Source organism: Panthera uncia, chromosome B1 (assembly GCF_023721935.1).
Source record: "Panthera uncia isolate 11264 chromosome B1, Puncia_PCG_1.0, whole genome shotgun sequence".
Classification (NCBI taxonomy): domain Eukaryota; kingdom Metazoa; phylum Chordata; class Mammalia; order Carnivora; family Felidae; genus Panthera; species Panthera uncia.
This window is the reverse complement of record NC_064811.1, coordinates 17243377-17262055: the sequence shown is the minus strand read 5'-3', so window position 1 is coordinate 17262055 and position 18679 is coordinate 17243377. Positions and strand designations below refer to the sequence as shown.

General features: G+C 41.0%; 1 protein-coding gene across 1 annotated transcript in view; it reads left to right on the top strand.

Annotated features, from left to right (window-relative positions):
- The window catches only part of ADGRA3 (adhesion G protein-coupled receptor A3), a 134326-nt gene extending 119317 nt beyond the window's left edge, over positions 1-15009 (top strand). Inside the window, exons 18-21 of the mRNA XM_049630007.1 lie at positions 371-494; positions 9571-9716; positions 13203-13298; positions 13438-15009. Coding sequence (XP_049485964.1) covers positions 371-494; positions 9571-9716; positions 13203-13298; positions 13438-14680 — 1609 coding nt within the window. The 3' untranslated portion in view covers positions 14681-15009. The remainder of the gene's footprint in view (positions 1-370; positions 495-9570; positions 9717-13202; positions 13299-13437) is intronic.
- The last annotated feature ends 3670 nt before the right edge of the window (positions 15010-18679 follow it).

Genomic DNA, 18679 nt, shown 5'->3' with positions numbered 1-18679 from the left:
TAGAGATTGGCACCTTGCAGAAACCTCTAGGAAGCAAACAAGTAATCCCGCCGTCAGAAGACATCATAACTAACAGAAGCCCAGATATTTCTTATTATGGAGAATTTGTTTAGCCTTTCGTGGGTGCAGTAGTTCCATAAACGACTTGTCTCTTTTGGTCATAAAGTTAAATGTTAAGACACTGTATTGACTTAAATGTCTCAAATCCTGTGTGTGTGTGATAGTGTATGTGTTCTAAGTAAAATGTTTAAGCATGAAACCTTTACATCTGGCCTTTTGTGTTGGTGGAATTGCTGACTTGTGGATGAATATCATAGTATCCTGCTTCACATGGACTAGCCTGAATATTAATGTTTCTTTCTTTCAACAGTCTGATTAGGATCAGTCTCAAGGGCTGGCATATGCTTGTGAACTTGTGCTTTCATATTTTCCTGACCTGTGTGGTCTTTGTGGGAGGAGTGACCCAAACCAGAAATGCCAGTGTCTGCCAAGCGGTAAGTCAGAATGAAAAACTGGAATGGGAAAAAAATACTGGTATTAGAAAGTAGTTTCATGTTTTATTAACTTGTAAAAGGAAAAAATGCTTCTTCAGGTTGTTTTTTCTTTAACGAAAGTTAAGCCAAGTGTCACTTACCAGATTTCAGGTTTTGAACTCTTAGTTCACAGTTGAACACATGACTTAGGGAGCTTGTCTCTTTATCCTTGGGAATTCATTGCTACTTGTTATGTCTGTTATGGTGGCAGACATCTAATTTTAAAAAATTATAAGACCCTGACTTCAGCTAAGAGAAAAGTGTGTTTTCTGACAGTAGAGTTTTAAAAGTTATTTCACCTATTTATGACAAAAATAGGAACTTCAAAAAGATTTAACTGGAAGATATAAAAATCAGAAACTTGTGAGGTGTGGTAAATATGAAAAATTTAAAAAATATTCAACTTTTGGGGCTCCCGGGTGGCTGAGTCAGTTAGGTGTCCGATTTTGGCTCAGGTCATGATCTCGCGGCTCGTGGGTTCGAGCCCCCCATCGGGCTCTGTGCTGGATCATCAGCTCACAGCCTGGAGCCTGCTTCAGATTCAGTCTCTGTCTCTCTCTGCACCACCCCCTCTCTCTCAAAATATAAATAAGCATTAAAAAAGCATGTTTAAAAATATGCAACTTGTAACTTCAAATAAGTAAATTATTATATGTAAGCTTAGTACAGTATTCTTGTAGGATAAGTATAAAAAAACCCAAAATTATTCAACATATGAATAGACCTAAAATTCTCCGTATTTCCTATATTTGCATATTTTTTTCTGTATACATGATAGCAAGTGGTGCCATATCGTAATTAAGAGTCACACTGCCTGGATTTGGATCTCAGGTTTACTGTTTACTGTTTTGATGGAGAGTTTATTTAACATTTGTTTTTTTAAGTTTATTTATTTATTTTGAAAGAGGCAGAGCAAAAGCAGGGGAGGGGCAGAGAGAGAAAGGGACAGAGGATCGGAAGTGGGCTCCATCCTGACAGCAGAGAGCCCTATGTGGGGCTTGAACTCACAAATTGTGAGATCATGACCTGAGCCAAAGTTGGACACTTAACAGACCAAGCCACCCAGGCACCCCTAACTTTGTCTGTTAATTGCAAAAAACATATAACAAAAAGATACACCCTCTTCACAAACTTTTAAGTGTACAGTTTAAATATAAGTACAATGTTGTATAGCAGATTTCTACAACTTTTTCATCTTGCATGACTGAAACCTGTTTTAGCATGACTAAAATGCTGTATCTGTTAAACAGCAACTTCCTGCTCCCCTCTCCTCCCAGCTCTGGGCCACCTCTGTTTCACTTTCTGCCTCTATGAGCTTGACCACTTAGATACCTCATCCAAATGGACTCATGCAGTATTTATCCTTCTGCAACTGACTGGCTCATTTCACTTCGTGTAAAGTCCTTCAGTGAGGTTCATGCATGTTGTAGCATGGGATAGGATTTCCTTCCTTTTTATGGCTGAATAGTATTCCATTGTATGGACGCACCACATTTTCTTTATCCATTTACCAGTTGATGGACATGTAAGTTATTTCCATCTCTTGGCTGTTGTGAATAATGTTACAGTGAACATGGGGGGTGCAGATGTCTCTTTAAGATCCTGTGATTTCAGTGTTTAGCTTTTCTGTGTTTCAGTTTTCTCACCCATAAATTGGGGATAATAATTGAGTTATCAGATTATGTGATTATTTATATACGAAAAATCCTACAGTAATTCACAGATAAATTATTTGAAGTAATGGGAAGGTTTAGCCAAGGGGGAACATACAGGAGTTTGATGCTAGCTTGCAGAAATAGAACTCTGAGAAAACATAATTAATGTGAAGGTGCCATTTATGTGGCATCAGAGAATATCAGGTACCAAGAAATAATAAAAGATGTTCGCGATTTACAGGCAAAATTGTAATAAAGTATTAAAGAAGACCTAAGTAAATGGAAAGGTATACTAGGCTGAAGGAGAGGTAGTTTTAATATCAGAAAAGTGGTGGTTCCTCTGAAATTAATATATACATTAAATAATTTTTTTTACGAAACTCAGTAAGATGGTTTTTAAATCTACATTAAAAGCAAAGGACCGAAGATAAAGATAGCCAGGACTTATCTGCACGGGAAGAGTAGAGCGAGAAGACTGCCCTTCTGATCATCAGAGCTTGTGAGGCTCTTGTCATGAACACCGAGGCATTTGGTGTAGGGAGAAGGACACAGACCAGTGCAAGCAGAAGGGAGACCCCCAAGGCAGACCCATGTGGAACTTTGGTGTGAGACTGAGGCTGCACGCCTCATCAGTTAGGGAAAGAGAGACCTCTGCAGTAAAATAAAAAGGAGCTGGGAAAATCCACGTGGAAAAACGTTACAGTTGTGCCTTATAAGATGTCAATTCTGGGTGGATTAAAAACTAACATGGTCAAGCCAAAATGCTAAAATTCATAGTGGGAAATATCACCATTCTTGGGATAAGGGATTTCTTAATTATGACACTAAAAGGCATTGACTAGAAGAGAGATAATTGTAACTGAATTAAAAATAAGAGCTTTTGTTAAGATTCCTTAATGAAAGTGGAAGGACAAGCTAACAAATTGGAAGACGCTGTTCCTTTTTTTGTTTGTTTGTTTGTTTTATTTTTTTTTTACTCTCAATTTGGTTAACATACAGTCTAGTCTTGACCTCAGGAGTAGATTCCCGTGATTCGTCACTTACATACAACACCCAGTGCTCATCCCAACAAGTGCTTTCTTTAATGCCCATCACCCATTTTGCCCTCTCCCCTGGCCTCCACCCCCCCCCCCCCCCCCCCCCCCCCCCCACCATCAACCCTCAGTTTGTTCTATTTAAGAGTCTCTTATGGTTTGCCTCCCTCTCTGTTTTTATCTTATTTTTCCCTCCCTTCATCTGTGATCATCAGGTGAGTTTCTCAAATTCTACATGAGTGAAATCCTAGGAGACCTGGAAGACATTCTTCTTAATACATACCACCGAAAGGACATTAGGATAAAAAATACATTAAAAACTGTAATCAATGAGAATGTCCCAACCGACCCAGTAGAAAAAGTGGTGAGAGTGGACAGGCTTTTCATAGAGGAGAATGTATACACTGAGGGAGTCCGTATACACGGGAAGAGGTACTCAGCAGCATGGGTGGTCATGGAGATGCAAATTAAGACAATGTGGTAATATTTATGCCTTTTCCGTCAGCAGAAGTCAAGCCTGACACTGCTGGGTCATGAAGAACATGTGGGTCCACATGTTTTATACATAGTGGGTGGGAATGTAAGTGGATGATTTGGGGAGGCTTTGCCATCTGAAGTTAAACATGCACACACCTTGAGACCCAGCAGCCCCACTCCTGGAATCAGAGGGTGAGCTTGCCCGTAGGCAACAGGCACACGTGCGCGTGTGTACGTACATGTGTAGGAGTATACGCATGCACATGAATATTCATAGCAGCGCTGTGCACAATAGAAAAAACCTGGACGCAACCCAAATGCCCATCGGTGAGAGAGCGGATGAATAAACTGTGATATCATGCAGCAGTCAGAACTAATGAATGACAACAATGTGTAACAATATGGGTAAGTCTTAGGAACATAACGTGAAAAAATTAAGTCCCATAAATTACATCCACCCCGCCGTCTTTTTTTGTAAAGAAAAAAGTAATATGGGAACAGCTCGCTTTTAATGGAAATATGTAGATGTGGTAAAGCTGAGGAAGGAAGGCAAAGAGATGGTAAACATAAGGTATAGGGTGGTTACCTGGGGTGAAGGGGATTATGTTATTTGATACAGGTTTGATCAAGGTCTCACCTTTTGATCAAGATTCCTAGATGCTTGCAAACAGTAACTAATTAAATCAAAGCAGGCCATGCTTGGTCTCGTCATTAGAATGTGTCTTGAACCTAAGGCTGGCAATTAATCTAGTATTGTAGAGCTGACCTCTAACTGACAATAGGAGTGTGTATAAGAATCATGGAGAGGATTAAGGAACTCAGGAATACCTGGTATACAGAAGGTGCTCGTAGATAGTAGCTATTATTACTGCTGTCACTAGTGACAAAATCACCTCTCAGCTGTGCAGAATGTTTCTGTTGTAGGCCATTAGTATACATTGAGAAACAAACCTGATTGGAGCCTACGACAGGTCAGATAATGGGACTTGGGTCAACTGAATCCATGCACAGAAGATAGTCTCCTGTTTTCTCAGTCCTTCCCCGCTTCTGATTTCTCTTCATCTTGTTTGGGGGCCTCAGTTTTACTGTTACTGTTTGAGAGATACTGTCCCTCCCCTCCCCTCCCCTCATTATCATACGGTACTTATTACATTTCCATGATGCCTCTGAAACTTTGCAGTCGACTGGTGTTTACCTGTTTACTGACTCTGGACGCGACGCTCTGCAGGGGCAGGAATCCCCTGGATTTGATTCACCCGTGTTTATCCAGGGATCAGCCCAGGACCTGACCCAGAGTAGGTGATACTAGATGCTTAGCAAGTACTTACTGGGTGAACGAACAGAAAAAGGCCTTTGTTTACAAATAGTAGAAAACATTCAACCCTGGAGCCATCCTGAGCATGGGCTGTTAGGAGCGTGCCCAGCACAAGCGGTGGTAGTGGTAGTCTCACTTTTGTCTAAAAATAGTCATTGTTTTCACAAAGCAGACACATTTATTTCACTAAGGAGATGAATAGAAAGAGGCCTTTGTGAAGATGACTGCCTTTCATTGCCCTGAATGACATTTTATACCATTTCTAGAAAGAAAAGGAGATGAATTTGCATGGAGTTATCCGGGGCCTCTACACTGAAGGTCCATTACATAATTATTTATTTTTTAAAAAGGGAAAGGCAAGTCTTTAGATGTTTTCGTATGTCGTGTTCTTCTGTTTTTACAATGTTTTCCCCTTCTTCTATGAAAGACATTCTTGCTGCTTCTGACTCAGACATGCCTGGTTTTGCTTTGCTGTTGTGATAGTTCAGTTAGAAGCCAGCTGAGCGGGGGGGTTGGTAGAAGGCGTGCAGGACTGGCCTGGGGTTCTGGACACTAGTAGGTAGGTTCAAATTCGGTGTCTGCCAAATGACTAGTATGACTACCCGCTTAACCTGGTAGGGACTTAATGCTTCTTCTGTACAATAATGGGTTGGGCTAATTAACTTAAATGATCATCAAGGTTCCTCCAGCGGAAACCCTAAGGTTCTAAAACGGAACCCTAAGGTGTACGTATCTTACATGCAGTTTGATATGTGTACCTGATCAATGTACTTTTATGTTTCTTATCTCCCTTTTTAGTGCTCATATATTTTATGAGCGGCAAGAACAGGTTCTAATATAGGTTCCACCCCACAGTGATTGGTTGAGGTTATTCGAGGTGCCACTAGGCACCAGCCAGGTCCTTCCCACTCTGTCTGTTCCAAGAGTACATTCTACAGCCTTTTACTCTCTTTGGCAGAAGGAGTCGAAGGAGAATAAGAAGCTGAGTGACAGAGGAGCCAGGGCTGTTGACTCCCAGTTGGAAAGGTTCTGGGTTCTGGGTCATGATGCACTGCCGGATAATTGTTTGATAATTAATCTTCTGTCCTTGGTTTCCCTGGTTTTCCTTAGAAAAGATTTGGCGGGATCTTACCTAAGTCCCCTTGTTCCTCTACCATTCCATCCATGATTTAATCTATTAAGCACAGTGCTGGCTGACCTTCTCTGGTGTCCTTTTGTATCTCTTATCTAGAGTTCTTCTGCAATGACACGTGAAATGCATTGGGGAAATTTAATCAGTGAATATTAAGAGAGTCGACTTGCCAACTACTGCAAATGTGTTATCTTAACTTTCATGTTAACCCTGGGAGGTACTTCTTACTCATCTATTTTATCAATACAGAAATTGAGTCGTAGGGATTTGAAACAGCTTGCCCCAAATCAAGGGCTGTTAGGTGGCAGAGGTGTGATTCAGATGCCAGTCTCTCTGACTCGGGTGGCCCTCCCCCCTCACCACTGTGCTTTACTGTTCAGTGAAGACACACAGCACAATAGAAGGGGCATGGGATTTGGAAGCCAACAGGTGTGGTTGGGACATTAGGAGGATAAATGGAAGCACGTACAAATTGTCTAAATACGTTTTTTGGCACATAGCAGGCATTCAGTAGTGGAAACTATTATTATTTCGTATGTATTCATACATTATTATATGAATATTAAAGATAATTTTTTTGCACACTTGCTGTACATGCTGTAATATCTTAGGTTTACTGGTGGTTAAAAGCATGGTTGTTATAATGTTTGGTCTCTAGTTTGTGAGTGTGGTTAGGTAGCTTATATGTAAAGTGCAACTCTTTTTTCTTTGTTTTTAAGGTTTTATTTTTTTATTTATTTTGAGAGAGGAAAAGAGAGAGGATCCCGAGCAGGCTTTGCAGTATCAGCACGGAGCCTGACGTGGGGCTCGAACTCACAAACTGTGAGATCATGACCTAGCTGAAATCAGGAGTCGGACACTTAACCGACTGAGCCACACAGGTTCCCCTCAAGGGCAACTCTTTAGGATGATTATTTTATATCCATTTTACAGCTTTGGAAATTGATATCCTGAGATCAGGTGACCTCACTAATCATTTGCATGCCCTATAAATTAGATTACTTATTCCCAAACTTTACAAACTTTCCCCTTGTATTTCTCATTTTTTTTTTTAATGCTTATTTATTTTTGAGAGAGAGAGAGAGAGAGTGTGTGTGTGTGTGTGAGCTGGGGGAGGGCAGAGAGAGAGGGAGACAGAATCTGAAGCAGGCTCCAGGGTCTGAGCTGTTAGCACAGAGCCAGACATGGGGCTCGAACTCGGGAACCACAAGATCATGATCTGAGCCGAAGTTGGACGTTCAAGCAACTAAGCAACCCAGGTGCCCCTCCACATGCATTTCTAACGCAAGTGGAAGAAATTTGACAGTGAGATTGTATTTCAAGGGTCTGATAGAGAGTACAGTAGGAAGTACCCCATTCCAAAAGCTAGGAATACCCTCTCTGCCAGTTCTCAGTCTCTCCTTTATTCCAGTTCTTGTGGAATATCAGGAGATTTGCTTCCATGATGGTTACTAGGAGACATCAGGCTCCTAAAATTCTGCTATTGGTAATATTTGACTGAAGGCTTCGGTAATTTCCAGCATGAATACTTCTGGAAATTTTGAAATGCCGTAGAAAACACTTCAAAATCTAAAGGTTGAGTTTTCCCTCTTGGATCTAAAACAAGAAAATGCTCCATCCTGCACCTCCTATGTTGAAAACATTTTTACTCCTGTTTTTTAAACTTACTTCACAGCTCAGTCTTATTCTTCTGACCTCAGCATCACTCATAAAGCCTACCATTGTGATTTGTCTTGAATGTTTTGGTGTCTGTGTACCAAATTCATTTACACTATTTTTACTTCTAGTATTTGGTGTGACTCCAGATAGCTTAAGGTTTATTTTCTGCTTTTTGTTCCACTTTCCTCTGTAAATTTTGCTTTTACAGTACAGTCAGTAAAACTAATGGAAGCCAAGGAGCCACTCCTCTCCTTACAAAGAAAATCAATCTGAGTTTTCTCATTTGGCCGAGCTGGATCCAGCCTGCCGGCCCTTCCCAAGTCACTGTAAGGTTCAGGCTGGACAGTGACTACCTTCGTTTTTGTCCTGCAAAAGAAGACTTGGGTTTTCATTTACCAGATATTGGCGCTCACTGGTTCTCATTAAAATTTCTGGGCAACAATCTAAATGCATGTATTATTGACACAGGTTTGGTGATGGCAGTCAGATCGATTCTCTTGAGATCGGAGAGCCATCTTTTTAGAATGAAAAAATTTTTCTTGAAGATTTTCATTAATAGGATGTTACCCGTGATAATTGTTTAAAAAGGAAACATTAAAATATGGTAGTTAGACAAGAAAGCTGAATTATGTCCTTGATGCCCCAGTGACACACTTATTTTTCTTAAAATGGATTTTAAGGCTTTCTTAGCCCCAGTACATAGCCTCACCTAGAATTTGATCTTCAACTAGAGTTGCTTCACACTCAAGTCACATGGTAAACATACCCTCCATCACCCCTCTGAGGGAAGAAACATAATTAGTGTGACCATTACATGTGCTACAGTTACCTGCTCTTAAATGGGTACCTATTGTGTCTTAAATATTGTAACCATATAATCCCCACAAAATTGCTAGAGATGGTTATTGATAATCTTCCCACTCTTCAAATGAGGAAAATTAATTTAGAGAGGTGACATTATTTACTTAAAAGCACACTCTTAATAGTAATACTTAAAATACAGGTACCATTTTTCTTGATTATTTACCATATGCCAGGCAATGTGCAAAATGCTTTATGTAGGCTCTCTTAGTTAGTCTCCCACTACTTTCATATCTCTCTCCGTTTACCAACGAAGAAACCAATGTTTGAGATGTTATGTGACTCTGCTAAGGTATCATAGCAGGTAAGGGGTGGATCCTGGTTTTAAAACCAGGCAGAAGTTGTTGATTCTAGACCTCACCCTCTTAACCACCAGTGTATTACCTTGCTGTCTTACCGTCACCGTATATAGTAAATACTTCTGAATTAGAACAACTCCGTTCTGTCACACTAAAGCTTATTCTCTGTGTATTGTGACTTTCAGTCTCTGGTTACCCTTGCCTTCTACATTCTTCCTTAAAACGGGCCTTCGAAACTGAACTCTAATTTATGACATTGCATCCCTGACACACACACCTTTGGTTTAAAGATATTGAAAAGCCAATTCTGTGGTGTATGAAGGGTTTTCTTGGGTATAAATTGTACGTAGTGTGTGGGCCTCCGAGATCCAAATGTTGGTTTGTCTGTTAGGGGACATAACCCTCTGTCACATGTCTGTTAGGGTCCTCTGTTTGATTCGTGGGTAGAGGAACTGATCTTTAGAAGATACTGTCATACTGGTTTTGAATCATATTTTTGGAAGTTACTTACCAGTTATTTTTGGTAAACCTTGGTGGCAGCTACTACTGGGGAATTTTTTTTTTTTTCCTTTTAGCTTACATATAGTCTTCAATCTTCTTTCTAGATTGGAATAATTCTTCATTATTCCACTCTTGCTACAGTACTATGGGTGGGAGTGACGGCTCGAAATATCTACAAACAAGTCACTAGAAAGGCTAAAAGATGCCAGGATCCTGATGAACTACCACCTCCACCAAGACCAATGCTCAGGTATTTGGTATCTTTGTTCAGTGTTTCATAGTAAATGTTCATGAAACATCAGTTTAGCTGAAGCTTCATAATAGCAAAACAATTCTGAGTAAGTTTTGGGGAGTACATAATGGACTTGGAAGCCGGGCTTCCTGGGTTTGGGCACTGGCTGCACAGCCGTCCAGCTGGAAGCCCTTCGTGAGGTTGTACCCTCTCCGTGCCTTCCTCTCTCATCTACAAAGTGGGAATAACTAAGTGCCGTAATGTGTGAAGCAGCATCTAATCGGCTCTAAGAAAATGTTAACTGTTTTTATCTCCTTGAGGCCATGTCAGAGATTTTTAACCTACTTAAGTGTGTTTCAATTTAATGATTCCCTACAAAGGACAACATAGTTTTGGAGTTACACCTTTCTTCACAATTATAAGAAGAAAATAATGGATTATTGTGCTGGATGAGTAAAAATTGACCAATGGTAATTGAGTTTACTGAATGCTGGCTGTGTACTTGGCACGGGACCAGAGACTTAAGCTGTCCTGCCTTTGAGGGGTTTACAGTCTGCGTGAGGAGACCGTAAAGAACCAGCTGCAGGCTGTGTAAGAACGTTACACAGTGGAGTTACGGTCTTTTGAAAGTGCAAACAAAGGCACCATTAATTTGGGGGGATGGTGTTAGGAAGTATTGACCATTAGTGATGATCCTTCATTAGGGATTAGAGCAAAGGGGAGAGGGGACACTCCAGATACAAGATTATGTGGTGAGTGAGCTGAGGAAACTTCAAGAAATGCAGTTTGGCGGGAACCTATGGTATGTGGTGGAGAGTTGCCGGAATTCTGAGTGAAAGTTACGTTTCAGGCCTTTGGAAGCCATGTTAAAATGTGGGCAGCCATTGAAGACTTACCTAAGGGAGTGGCCTGACTAGTTATCTCTTTAGAAGGACAGCTTTGCATTAATATAGAGTAAAAATTGGAGACCCTGAGAGTAAGGAATTCTGCTGAGGTCATTAGGGTGGTCCCCATGAGGACTGAAACCAGAACAGCATCATGGAGAGTAGAGGGTGTGTGTGTTGAAGACAGTTGAGGCAACTTCTCTAGGGTTGATGGCCAACTGGATTTAAAACGTGTGGGAGGGAGAGAATTCCAAGATGGTTACAAATTGCTCTAGTTTAGTTTGGCACATGGTGCTTCTGTCAACTGAGAAAATAATACAGGAAATGTAGAATGGGGGCGGGGCAGGTAAGCACAGGGGAGGCAGGCTTACTAGTACTTTTTGTGAGAAGTGTACATTTTTGGAAACCTGGTACTCAGTAGGGAAGATGTGCTAGGCATTTTACAGACAGGACAGGAGACATTTTCCATGTGTGGTGATTGAAGACAAGGATAATAAACCAAATCCCCCAGGGAGAAGTTGGTTAAAAAATGGTCCTGAGGCCATGTTGATTTTTTTTTTTTTAATTTTTTTTTAACCTTTATTTATTTTTGAGAGAGAGACAGAGTGTGAGCAGGGGAGGAGCAGAGAGAGAGGGAGGCACAGAATCGGAAGCAGGCTCCAGGCTCTGAGCTGTTAGCACATAGCCCGATGTGGGGCTCGAACTCACAGACCACGAGATCATGACCTGAGTCAAAGTCGGACGCTCAACCGACTGAGCCACCCAGGCACCCCAAGGGCCATGTTGATATTTAATAAATGGGCCATAGCAAGTAAAGGGAAGAACTGAAAGAGAATGCCTGAGAACGTAAAAGATTCAGGGAGTGAATGGTTCCCTGGACGATTAAGGGACAAACAGGAGTGCTTGACCAGAGTCAGGTTACAGGATGCGAGTTGGCACCTCTGTCACTTGGGTTAAAAGAACTGAGAGATGGTGTTTGATTAAGAGATTTAGGGATCCCATCCTTCAGAGCTATTCCTTCCTATTGTTAGGTTCTGAGAAAATAAATAATAACCCCAAGCATTAAGTAAAAGTTTTGAATATAGTAAAACCTTGGTTTGCGAGCATAATTCATTATGGAAGCATGCTTGTAATCCAAAGCACTTGTATATCAAAGCGAATTTCCCCATAAGAAATAATGGAAACTCAGATGATTTGTTCCACAACCCAAAAATAGTCATATAAAAGTGATTACATTACTGCAATATAATCCAAAATAATAAAATACAAAATATAAAGAAAAATAAAATAACCTGAACTTTCATGGCTGGTGTGAGGGAGACCAGCCAGAGGAGGGTTATTGTGTCAGATGACTTTCACTATCACTAACGGATGTTGACTACAGTACAGTATTAATAAACTTTTGTCATGTACTGTATTTAATGTAACTGGCAATAAGGCAGCAGAGAAAGGGGTCTATATCTGCAAGCAGCCTGACTTAGAATGAAGCAAAGTATTCCTAAGTTTACTCTTGTACGGAAAAGCAAAGGACTGTCCGTAAGTGCTTTGAAATGACAAAAAAATACACTGGTCCTGTTGTGGGTACTTTCTGATGTTCTGCAAAATCACTGATCTCTGCCAAACACAGCAGCCTGAGACCGAGCATCTGAGCATGGGAGATGATCACCCACAATCCCCCAGCAAGAGAGAGAGAACCATTGGCCCATTTGTGATCATGTGACATTCGGCAACACAGACTACTCGTATTGCAAGACATCACTCGTTTATCAAGTTAAAACTTATTAGAAATGTTTACTCGTCTTGTGGAACACTCACAGAACAGGTTACTCACAATCCAAGGCTTTACTGCACTGCCTTTATCCAGCCAGCTCAGGAATGGGGCTGTGTCTCTAGAATTGGCAGATGCAGAGTTAAGATTCTGACTGTACCCAGCAGGATGCAGCCAGGGCACAAAGTTCCTATTTTCTCTAATCAGGGAGCTCAAAGAAGCTCTGGTCAAGAAAAGAAGTTTCTCTTGGTAGGACTCACCGCCATTCTGTCTCCTCAGTTCCTACTGCACGATCCTTTTTCTTGCTGTCCCCAGTGAGTCCATGGGAAGGAGGTCAGGAGGGGCCTGGGCACTGTGTGAGCCTGAGATGGGGCACCTTCGTTGCTTCAGTGACTAGGGATAAGCATACACAGCAGTGAGGTGGCCTGCAACACACAGGCATAGGCAGACATTAATCAGTAGTTAATATTATTACATATTTTGTGTGAACTGTATGGCACAGCGAGACCTTAAAGTCCATTTTGTAATGGACTAACTTACTGGTTTGCCTGCTGAATTCCCGTGGAAAGAGTAAAACCCTACCTGCAGTATCTCTTCCTGTCCACAGGGTGGCAGAAGCTGATCAGCTTTCCTCAAGTGGAAATGTGGTAGCCTACTCAAAAAAAGCTATCCAAACAAAAACTTAAAAATTTTTAAAAAAGTTATTGTTAACAAAGCAGCCTCCAAAAGTTAACCTCCAGTTTATAATAATTAATCATTGAGGAAGGACTATTGCAATACCGAGATACCGGGATGTGTGCACCTTAATCAATGGGAATGATGAGCTGACATTCACATTGTCCCTCCTTCCAGATTCTACCTGATCGGCGGTGGCATACCCATCATAGTTTGTGGTATAACAGCGGCCGCGAACATCAAGAATTACGGCAGTCGGCCACATGCACCCTAGTGAGTGTTTTGTGTTCTCTGCGTACCTGACCCCAGTTGCTTCTCTTTTAATGCTTTCCCAGGCCCTGACTCTCTTGCAGTTCCTGGCACAGTTGGTTGCCATGCAGCATCTGAACTGGTTTCCCATTTTCTTTCCTAGTTGCTGGATGGCGTGGGAACCCTCCTTGGGAGCCTTCTACGGGCCTGCCAGCTTCATCACGTTTGTGAACTGTATGTACTTCCTGAGCATATTTATTCAGTTGAAAAGACACCCTGAGCGCAAATATGAGCTGAAGGAGCCCACGGAGGAGCAGCAGAGGCTGGCGGCCAATGAAAATGGCGAAGTCAACCATCAGGATTCCCTGTCTCTGTCTCTGATTTCGACGTCAGCGTTGGAAAATGAGCACACTTTTCATTCTCAACTTTTGGGGGCCAGTCTTACCTTGCTCTTATATGTCGCCCTGTGGATGTTTGGGGCCTTGGCTGTTTCCTTGTATTACCCTTTGGACTTGGTGTTCAGCTTCTTTTTTGGAGCCACGTGTTTGAGTCTCAGCGCATTCATCGTGGTTCACCACTGCGTCAATAGGGAGGATGTTAGACTTGCGTGGATCATGACCTGCTGCCCCGGCCGGAGCTCGTACTCCGTGCAGGTTAATGTACAGCCCCCCAGCTCCAGTGGCGCGAACGGAGAGGCGCCTAAGTGCACCAACAGTAGTGCAGAATCTTCATGCACAAACAAGAGTACATCGAGCTTCAAAAATTCCTCCCAGGGCTGCAAGTTAACCAACTTGCAGGCTGCGGCGGCTCAGTGCCACACCAATTCCCTGCCTTTGAACTCCACGCCTCAGCTTGATAATAGTCTGACGGAACATTCAATGGACAATGATATCAAAATGCATGTGGCACCTTTAGAAGTTCAGTGTCGAACAAATGTGCACCCAAGCCGCCATCATAAAAACAGAAGTAAAGGACACCGGGCAAGCAGACTCACCGTCCTAAGAGAGTATGCCTATGACGTCCCAACCAGCGTGGAAGGCAGCGTGCAGAACGGCTTACCTAAAAGCCGGCCGGGCAACAATGAAGGACACTCGAGGAGTCGAAGGGCTTATTTAGCCTACAGAGAGAGACAGTACAACCCGCCCCAACCCGATAGCAGCGACGGCTGTAGCACGCTTCCCAAGAGCAGCAGAAATTTTGAAAAGCCTATTTCAAATAGTAGTAAAAAAGATGCCTTAAGGAAGCCAATTGTAGTTGAGCTTGAAAGTCAGCAGAAGTCTTACGGACTCAACTTGGCCATCCAGAATGGACCAATCAAAAGCAGTGGGCAGGAGGGCCCCTTGCTGGGTACAGATAGCACCGGCAACGTCAGGACTGGGCTATGGAAACACGAGACTACTGTGTAGGGTAGCGGCGGTGGGCTTCCTGGGCACAAATCCGTACAGACCGTGTTGTCCACATTCCTTGAAGCCAGGACTATGTAAAAACAGACTGTTTGCAGCCACCTTAGGGATTCAAAACAATTTTGAATAAACTTTGAAGTATGGGGTCTTATTTTATACCCCCCGATTGTTGCTTTTTTTATGAATTAAAAAGAAAAGCCCTCTAAAGCATCGTTTTCATTGTCAAAGCACCAGCAGGACTTTGAGCATCTGAAATGTAATTTCTTGGAATCTGTGTATCTACGTAACATTTCAGGCTTGTATTTAATATAATAAATAGGTGTTTGTCATTGTTTCAGTCTCACATTTTTTTTTTACTGTTTGCTTTTGAGAGAGAGAGAGAGAGAGAGAGAGAGAGCACGTGCGCGCACAAGTGGGGGAGGGGCAGAAAGAGAGGGAGACACAGAATCCGAAGCAGGCTCCAGGCTCTGAGCTGTCAGCACAGAGCCCGACTTGGGCTCAAACTCCTAGACCGTGAGATCATGACCTGAGCTGAAGTCAGATGGTTAACCAACTGAGCCACCCATGTGCCCCATACATTTTTGTATTTTATAATAGAAGCATGTAGTTCTATTTTAATTGTGTTTATACATGGGGATATTTTAATGAGAATTCTATGTAAATCAATTAGCAGACTCCTACATAATTAACTCCACTGATTATGACATATAAATCAAAACTTGTTTGGATTGATGTATTTTATAAATACAGTTTTAAATGCTACAAGTTTGTAAAAAGATCTCACGGAATTTTTTTTTTTTTGAAATGGAAATGCCTCAAAAGCTCTCTCTACATTGAATTACTTTGTCTTATCACTTTGGTCCTCTTAATATTGTTTTGTCACTTTTGTGGCTTTTCAGTGATTTATATTTAGGTTTAGTTTTCTTAATCATTCCTTCCCCCCACCCCCCAGCACATACATTATCCTTGAATGTAAATGAAGTACAACCATACAAGTCAGCTTCACATTCACTTACTCTGAGTTCTTCAGTATTGGCTGTTCTGTTGGCTGTTACTTTGTTCTCAGATAAAGTTCCTCAGGTACTGATCTTTAAATTACAGTCTGAGGGCAAAAGCTGCTCTGATCCAAATGTTCCCCTTGGTCATTGATGCACTGCGGTCCTTAACCATGTCTGGTCCTTAGTCTCAATGGAGTCCATTCCTGGAACTCTTTTTTTTTTTTTTTTTTTTTAAAGTTATTTAATGTGTTGCATTATTTTTAAAAATGTTAATTTCAGCATAGTTCATGTGTGGTGTTGTATTAGTTTACATTAGTATACATTACTCAGTGCTCATAATGATAAGTGTGTTCTTACTCCCCTTCACCTACTTTAACCATCCCCCCACCAACCTCCTCTCTGGTAACCATAGTCATTTCTCTGACTATTTCACTTAGCATTATACTCTGTAGCTCTTTCCATGTTGTTGCAAATGGCAAGATCTCATTCTGTTTCATGGCTGACTAGTATCAAATTATACGTGTGTAATATAATCACAGAGCCCAACGCAGGGCTCAAACTCACATGCCATGAGATCATAACCTGAGCCGTGTGTATATAAGGTGATATATATACATGTACACACATTCATACCACACCTTCTTTATCCATTCACCTATTAACGGACACCTGGGCTGCTTCCATAACTTGGCTATTGTAAATAATGGTCTAATAAACATAGAGGGATATATATCTTTTTGAATTCGTGTATTCATATTCTTTGGGTGAATACTTCCGTGGTTGAATTACTGGATCATATGATCATCCTATTTTTAATTTTTTGAGGAACCTCCATACTGTTTTCTACAGTGGCTGCACCAGTTTGCCTTCCTACCAACAATCCACAAGTGTTCCTTTTTCTACATCCTTGCCGATGCTGATTGTTTCTTGTGTTTTTGATTTTGGCCATTCTGACAGATGTGAGGTGATACCTCATTGTGGTTTTGATCTGCATTTCCCTGATAAGTGATGTTGAGCATCTTTTCACATATCTGTTGGCCCTCTGGATGTCTTCTTTGGAGAAATGTCTATTCATGTCTTCTGTCCATTTTTTAATTGGAGGTTTTTTGTTTTTTGGGTTTTATTTGGTATTGAGTTGTATCCGTTCTTTATATATTTTGGATACTACCCTTTATTTGATTTATCATTTGCAAATATTTCCTATTCAGTAGGTTGTCTTTTAGTTTTGTTGATTTTTTTCTTTTGCTGTACAAAAGGTTTTCTTTCTTTCTTTCTTTCTTTCTTTCTTTCTTTCTTTCTTTCTTTCTTTCTTTCTTTTTCTTTCTTTCTTTCAAGAGAGGGTGTGACGGAGCAGTGACAGGGGCAGAGGGAGGGAGAGAAAGGCCATCTTAGGTAAGCTCCATGCCCAGTGCAGAGCCTGATTGCAGGGCTTGATCTCACAACAGTGAAATCATGACGCAAGCTGAATTCAAGAGTCACTTAACCCACTGAGCCACCCGGGCACCCCTGTGTGGGAGCTTTTTATTTTGATGTAGTCCCTGTAGTTTATTTTTGCTTTTGTTTTTCTTGCCTCAGGAGAGATACCTAGAAAAATGTTGCTATGGCCGATGTCAGAGAAATTACTGCCTCTGCTTCTAGGATTTTTAAGGTTTCAGGTCCTACATTTAGGTTTTTAATCCATTTTGAGTTTATTTTTGAGTATAGTATAAGAAAGTGGTCCAGTTTCATTCTTTTGCATGTAGCTGTCCAGTTTTCTGAACACCATTTGTTGAAGAAACTTCTTTTTCCCATTGTATATTCTTGCCTCCTTTGTGGAAGATGAATCAGCCATATAATTGTGGGTTTATTTCTGGCCTCTCTATTCTCTTCTATTGATGTTTATTTCTGTTTTTATGCCAGGGTCATACTGTTTTGATTACTACAGCTTTGTGGTGTATCTTCAAATCTGGGACTGTGATACCTCCAGTTTTGTTCTTCCTTTCCCGGATTGCTTTGGCTATTTGGGATCTTTTGTGGTTCCATACAAATTTTAGGATTGTTTCTTCTAGTTCTGTGAAAAATGCTGTTGTTACTTCGATAAGGGTTGCATTAAATCTACAGCTTGCTCTGGGTAGTGTGACAATTTTAACTCTATTTGTTCTTTCAGTCCGTGAGCATGGAATATCTTTCCATTTGTTTGTGTTGTCTTCAGTTTCTTTCGTCAGTGTTTTATAGTTTTCAGACTGTAGATCTTTCACCTCCTTACTTAAGTATATGCCTAGGTATTTTATTATTTTTGATGCAATTATAAGTGGGATTGTTTTCTTAATTTCTCTTTCTGCTACTTCATTTTTAGTGTATAGAAATGCAGTGTATAAGTTAATTTTGTGTCCTGTGACCTTACTGAATTCATGTGTCAGTTCTGGTAGTTTTTTGGTGGAATCTTTCAGATTTAGTATCATGGCATCTGCAAATAGTGAAAGGTTTATTCTTCCTTACCAATTTGGAAGGCTATTATTTCTTTCTGTTGTCTGATTGCTGTGCCTAGGACTTCCAGTACTATGTCGAATAAAAGTGGTGAGAGTGGACATCCTTGTCTTCTTCCTGACTTTAGGGGAAAAGCTCTCCATTTTTACCCACTGAGTATGATGTTTGCTGTGGGTTTTTCATATATGGCCTTTGTTATGTCGAGGTATGTTCCCTGTAAACCTACTTGGTTTTGAGGGTTTTTATCCTGAATTGATGTTATACTATCCATTGTAATGATCATATGTTTTTTTATCCTTTCTCTTATTGATGTGATGTAGCATGTTGATTGATTTGCAAATATTTAACCATGCTTACATCTCAGGAATGAATCCCACTTGATCATGGAAGATGATTTCTTTCATGTATTCTTCAATTTGGTTTGCTAATAATTTGATGAGGCTTTTTGCATCTTTGTTCATCAGAGATAGTGATCCATGGTTCTCTTTTTATGTAGTGTCTTTATCTGGTTTTGGTAGGGTGGTACTGGCCTCATAGA